This window comes from Peromyscus leucopus, chromosome 1 (assembly GCF_004664715.2).
Source record: "Peromyscus leucopus breed LL Stock chromosome 1, UCI_PerLeu_2.1, whole genome shotgun sequence".
In the NCBI taxonomy this organism is placed as follows: Eukaryota; Metazoa; Chordata; class Mammalia; order Rodentia; family Cricetidae; genus Peromyscus; species Peromyscus leucopus.
The window spans coordinates 48,948,746-48,954,526 of NC_051063.1; the positions used below are offsets into that span (position 1 = coordinate 48,948,746).

The 5,781-nt window shown below is 56.3% G+C and overlaps 1 protein-coding gene across 1 annotated transcript; it reads right to left on the reverse strand.

Moving 5' to 3' along the window:
* Positions 1–341: 341 nt before the first annotated feature.
* On the reverse strand, positions 342–5,320 carry Sfrp5 (secreted frizzled related protein 5). Its single transcript, XM_028888844.2, is given in 4 exon segments — positions 342–1,277; positions 1,280–1,372; positions 2,733–2,810; positions 4,635–5,320. Coding segments are annotated over 4 exon segments (942 nt in total). The 5' UTR covers positions 5,155–5,320; the 3' UTR covers positions 342–1,026.
* Positions 5,321–5,781: the final 461 nt, after the last annotated feature.

Genomic DNA, 5,781 nt, shown 5'->3' on the forward strand with positions numbered 1-5,781 from the left:
ATCCCTGTGGCCTGGCCTTCTTAGACCCTTCTGACCCGGAACTGCTCAAGTTCCAGGGGACAGTGCATGCGTGGGGTCTCCTGACTACCGGCTCAGGTTGGGAAACTTGACACCTCTGTTCCTCCTCAGGGACAGAAGGGCGGTCGTCTCTGTCCCTTACTTAGTGGTTGGGAGGTGAGGGTGACTCTCACCTTGTATTCTTGTGGAACATTGCCTTTCTTAGGCTTTTCCAGGGAGGTGAGTGACCAAGCCTTGGCTTAGGCTCTCGGTCCTTGCTCAGTGTCATCTAAACCTCCCTAGCCCCCAGCTCCTCAGTGCCACTGGATAAAGAAATTACCTGGTCCAAAGCAACAATTATTTTCCTTTATTTAATTAAAAACTTTAAAAAACATTAAGAACCAAAGCTGTTGTCTAAAACCAGTGGCCTCACAGCAGTAGCAATAATTTATTGTCGGGTTTGGGACACAAGGGTATGGAGGGCTGAGGCTGGAGCCAGGACGCAAGCCTGTGTGACAATGTCTGCCGAAGCTGCTGAGCCGGTACTCCGTCCAGCAGGGCTCCAGAGAAGTGGGTGTGGCTGGAGGACATGGAGGCCTTGACTCTGGTTCTTTGGAGGCCTATGATGACATAAAGAGGCAGCGGGGAAGAAATCGTCCTCTAAGCACTGAAATCCCTCTTAAAAGAGACCCACGCTTCCTTCTGGAAACTCCCTCCCCAGGCTGTGGGAGGCCCTGCATCCTTCCTCACATTTTTCTCCTTTGCCTGCTTTCTCAGACACTGGGGCTTCCCCCAGAAGAGGAAGTCCCTCTCCGAGAGAGGGAGCCCCGGGAGACCCCAGGATTCCAGGACCCTTCATTCAGTCAAGGAGGGTAGCCCTAGGCCTAGCCTTGGGAGCCCGTGCAAGTTAGTAGCTGCATGGAGCCACCTCTGCCCGGGGCTGGGTCAGCCTGGGAGTGGGGGTGAGGCCAGGTGGGCAGGGACAGAGGGCAAGGCACGGCTGGCTGGCTGGGCAAGGAGGAGGGCCCTTCAGTGGGGTTCAGCTGCCCCATAGAAAAAAGGGTAGTAGAGAGAACAGGGGTAGGAGAACATGAACTTGACCGCGAACTTCATTTCCTTATTCTTTTTGTCCCAGCGGTAGACGGCCGTGAGCAGCAGCTGCCCCTCCACTTTGCGACCCATGACCAGGAAGCTGCCTGTCAGGCTGTCCAGCTGTGGGCAGGGACAGCCTGCGCCATTCTTCATGTGTAGGACCAGCTTCTTGGTGCCCTTGCGCTTTAAGGGCCTGCCTTGAGCAGCTTCTTCTTCTTCTGGGCTCCAATCAACTTCCGGTCCCCATTGTCTATCTTGATCTCCTTAATGCGCATCTTGACCACTGTGGGAGGATGGGTAAGGGATGGTCTGAAAAGTGTCACATTTGTCAGGACAGCAGGAGCCCTAAGTTGATACCAGAACACTCTTGGGAAGCCTGCTGAGGTGTGGGGCTTGGATGGCCGGACTCATGAGGTTACATCAATGTTTATGAAGCTCCTATGGGCATGGTAGGCAGGCTTTCAGCTTTGAAGTACAGTAGGGTGGTAAGGGTATGAGAAGGGTGTGTCCTTCCTGAGTTCTGGAGCCCAAATCCCGTTAAGGTCATCCAGGTTTAGATCCAGAGCACTCCATAACACCAACGCAGGGTGGTAGGTTCTTCGGCAATGGGGTGGGGTGGCCACTGCCCAACTGCAGGATGTCTTTGTGATGCAGGGATACTGGTTTCTGCTATCCCTTTGTGGGTGGTTCTGATGGGTCTTCTAGGTGTGTGTGTGTGCATGTGCGTGTGTGTGTGTGTGTGTGTGTGTGATGAGTGGGTAGAGTGGTGGGGATTGGTGATATTTAATAGCCAGTTCTGGGAGGAGGAGGAGTCCTCCTATGTAGCATTTGCTGATATCCATCCTGGCTGGAAGTATGTTGTGGTATGTGTAGGAGTGTGAGTGAATGTTTAGGGTAGGGAGGTAAAGTCCGGGCCTGTGGCTTGAGTCATCGTCTAGATCACTCACAAGTGGCCATAGGGACCCAATACAGCCAGGGACAGGAATCCTGGGCTGAGGGCCCTCTGGCCAGCTTCACCCTTCTTCTATAGCCAGCCTCCATCTTTCAAGAAGCCGGAGAATAACTTTGCCCACTCAGAAAGGGAACTGCCCTAAAACCTCTTCTTTTTTTCCTCCCCTGCTCTGCCCTCTGCAATTATAATAGCATTTTCTTTCCAAAGAGGCTACCAACATAAAGATTCCTCTGAAGTAAGGATTTCATCATTGCTCTTTCCCCTGTTTTTATAGATGAGGAGGCTAGGACACAAAACAGAACCAACTTTGCAAAGATCACATGCAGAACTCGGTGGCCCACAGTAAGCTTGGTCCTAACTGGCTCAGTACAGCTGTCCCAGAATGGGAAGAGTCCAAGATGAAGCTGTGGGGAAAGCCGGTCACAACCCACCCTGGCCAGAGGAACACTGGGTACTCAGCCGGGATTCCAGGGGACAGGGGACTCTACTTCTATCCTGGAGTCCTGTGTCCTGTGAGGCTCCATCCATCTCTGGCTAAGCTTGCACCCCCTAAAAAAAGAGCCCAGCCACAGAGGCCTCTCCACAGCCAGTGCCAAGACACAGCTGTTGTAGCCTTCCTCAGGTAGGGCTGGTTCTGAGCCAGGCTGCTGGGGGCAGAGGCGGGGCTGTGATCCTGTGAGCCCATACTCACCAAAGTCGCTAGAGCACATCTGTTCCATGAGGCCATCAGCGCTGTGCTCCATCTCACACTGGGCACAGATCCTGCTCACTGCAGAGAGAAAGAAAGCGGAGTGGCTGGAATCCCAAACCGCCAAGACCGTCCAGGCTCCTCCAGTAACCTCCCTCTTCACAAAAGCTGCTCTGTGATGCCTAACCAGAAAATGGGATGGTGGCACTAACTGAGTGGCTGTGACAGTTCAAGAGAGCCTATAGTGTAGGGACAATATGGTGTGTGTGTGTGTGTGTTGTGTGTGTGTGTGTGTGTGGCATTGTTTCCCCATGACGGCTGCAGCCATCACACACGTTGCATTCTGAATTTTAGCCCACCTAATACTCTCTCTGCTTGTGAAGCGAGCGCTGCCTTTTCCACGTCCAGTAAAGGAGCCCAGGCCTAATGTGGGTACCAAAGGCAGCAAAACTTAGGGCGCGTGATTGCGGCTCCTACTCTATCCACGGCCAGGGCAGATATGTTTGCAGGGGTGGGCAGGTGGGTAGCCAGCAGAGAAAAGCCAGCGTTAACTTACAATTTCTCAAAGAAACCCAAACGACTCATTTTTATGTGAAACATCTGAATGTCATCTGTTGGTCACACATAGACCTTTCTACAACCCGCCTATTGTCCATCCATCCATCTCCCCCCCTTTCTGGCCTTTGTTTGGATTCTCTTGTGTGCCTGACTCCAGGTGAGCAAGCCTCACTGGGAAGTGGGGTGTCGTGGTGTAGCAAGGCGGGGTTCTGAGCCTAAGATTCTTGATTTTCTCAGGCTGTTCATGCTTGGGCTCCAAAGAAACTATAAAAGGAACCAGTAGGGACTTCTGGGGACTGTGGATTTCTTGCTTAGCTGGCTCTATTCCTGCTTGCCTGCAGCTTTCAGCCTCCAGGATGGGGATTTCCCCCTCCCAGCACTCCATGGAGAGGGAGAAGGAGAAGGCAAGAGCCTCCTAGGACTAAGTTCAAGATTAGCTTGGAGAGAGGGGGTGGGGTGGTACAAGGAGGGGCCCAGCTGCTTTTGGGGAGTTGGGAAGGGAGCAAAAAGGGACTGGAGCTTTGCCTGTTCCAGCCATGGGGGCTCATGGGAGCTCTTGCTCTCCCATGCTAACTGCACAGGCAACCTGCTGGGTGTCACCCTGAGTGGGGTGTTAGGGGCCCAGGCCAGCCTGAAGGGGACCTGCATTCTTGGAGAAAGGAGGAGGGAGTGCGGCCTCCAACCTTGGGACAGTTTTGAGGACCGGCACAGTGAAAGAGAAGCTGAGATCAAGCAGACATCAGACATGACGGCAATAACGGTGCCAAGGTGCCAGTGGGAAGCAGGACCCGGGAGCTCAAGAAGCTGGGATTTTACTGCTGGGCAAGAAGGCTCAGAGAAGTTAAGTACCCAAAAGATATCCACTCTAGGAACTGGAGAAGTTAGGGTTCCGGGCATAGAAATGAAGGGCCCTTAGTTCTTCCCTTAACCACTCGCCTTTCCCCAAATTTCCCACGTCGTCAGGGAGGAGTAGGGCTTGTCTGGGTGCCTGCAGTTCAGGTCAAAGACACTGTCTAGCGACCCCAAGCATTGCTGAGTTGATGAAGGCAAGTAAAAATTTTATGGGGATGCCCCCAGGCACCCAGGGATTCAGCAGCTTGGGAAAGCCAGAGTGCTGTGAGCTGCTCGAGGCACAGGTCAGATTGGGGAGAGAACCAGCGGGGATAACCAGAGCCCCAAGTTCATAAAGGTGGGAAGGAGAACGGAGACAGTTATTGGGCGCTGGACGCGCGTGTGTGGTGCGCGCGCGCGCGCACTGTGTGTGTAAGGGACTTGGCACCTATCCGAGCGTGCAGATAAGGGTTTAGGGAGAGGCCATCGGGGCGCGCGGGACCCTGGTGGCGCTACCTGGAGGTGCGGTGGCAGGCAGGTGCCCGAACTGCACCGCGATGCAGAGGTCGTTGTCCAGGGGGAACTTGTGGCAGTGCAGCATCTCGGGCCAGGGGAAGCCGTAGGCCTCCATGAGCGGTGCGCAGCCGGCGCGCACCGCCTCGCACAGCGAGCGGCATGGGTAGATGGGCCGGTCTAGGCAGACGGGCGCGAAGAGCGAGCAGAGGAAGACTTGGGTGTCCGAGTGGCAGCGCTTGGCCAGCAGCGGCAGCCAGCTGCTCGCCTGCTGCTTTACCTCGGCTAGGCTCTCGTGCTCCAGCAGGTTGGGTAGCCGCATGCGCTTGTAGCCCACCGTGTGGCAGAGCGGCAGATCGGCGGGGATGTCGAGGCATTGCGGTGGTTTGGAGTAGGAACGGCCGTGTAGAGGCTCGGCCTGCCAGCCATAGTAGTCGTACTCCTGGCCGCGCGCCGGAGCCGCATGCAGCGCCCCGAGCAGCAGCGCCAGCGCGGCCGTCCGCGCACCCCGCGCCACCCGCATGACTGGATGTCGCCGCCCGCCCCGACGGCTCGGTGCTCGGGGCCCGGCTGCCCCGTGTGCGCCCGGGCCGGGATGCTCCCTGCAACTGTCCTAGCTGCTAGGGTCGGCCAAGTAGGTGGCAGCCTCGGCTCTGCTCCGCTGCCGGAGTGATCCAGGCGCCTCCCACCTCAGGGCTCCAGCCCAGGCCTCCCTGTGCCCTAGCCAATCTGCAGTCGTTGGTCCCCCCCACCCCACGCCCGCCCCGGGTTGGCGGACCTGGGAGGAACCCCGGAGTCCCTCCCGCCCGCTTCCCGTCCGGTTCCCGCTCCGCCCCACTGTGCGACCCTGGCCAGTCAACTACTCCCCTGCGGCAGCCCAGGCCTCTCCTTGTGTCTCTTCCTGGGGCTCGGTATTTTCCTCACCCTTGGCCTTTTCTCCATCCTTCTTATCTCTCTCCGCCACAGTCTCTCCTGTTCCTTTTCTCACTCACTTCACCTGCTTATCTCTCCTCCTCGGCCTTTCCCTGCTCCGCTCTGGTTTCTCTTCCCCAACACCTTCATTTGCTCTTCTCCGATACTGGGGTCTCTTGACCATACATGCCCTCCTGGCCAGGCGGGCAGAGCTTCACCTGGAGGTCTTCAAGTATCC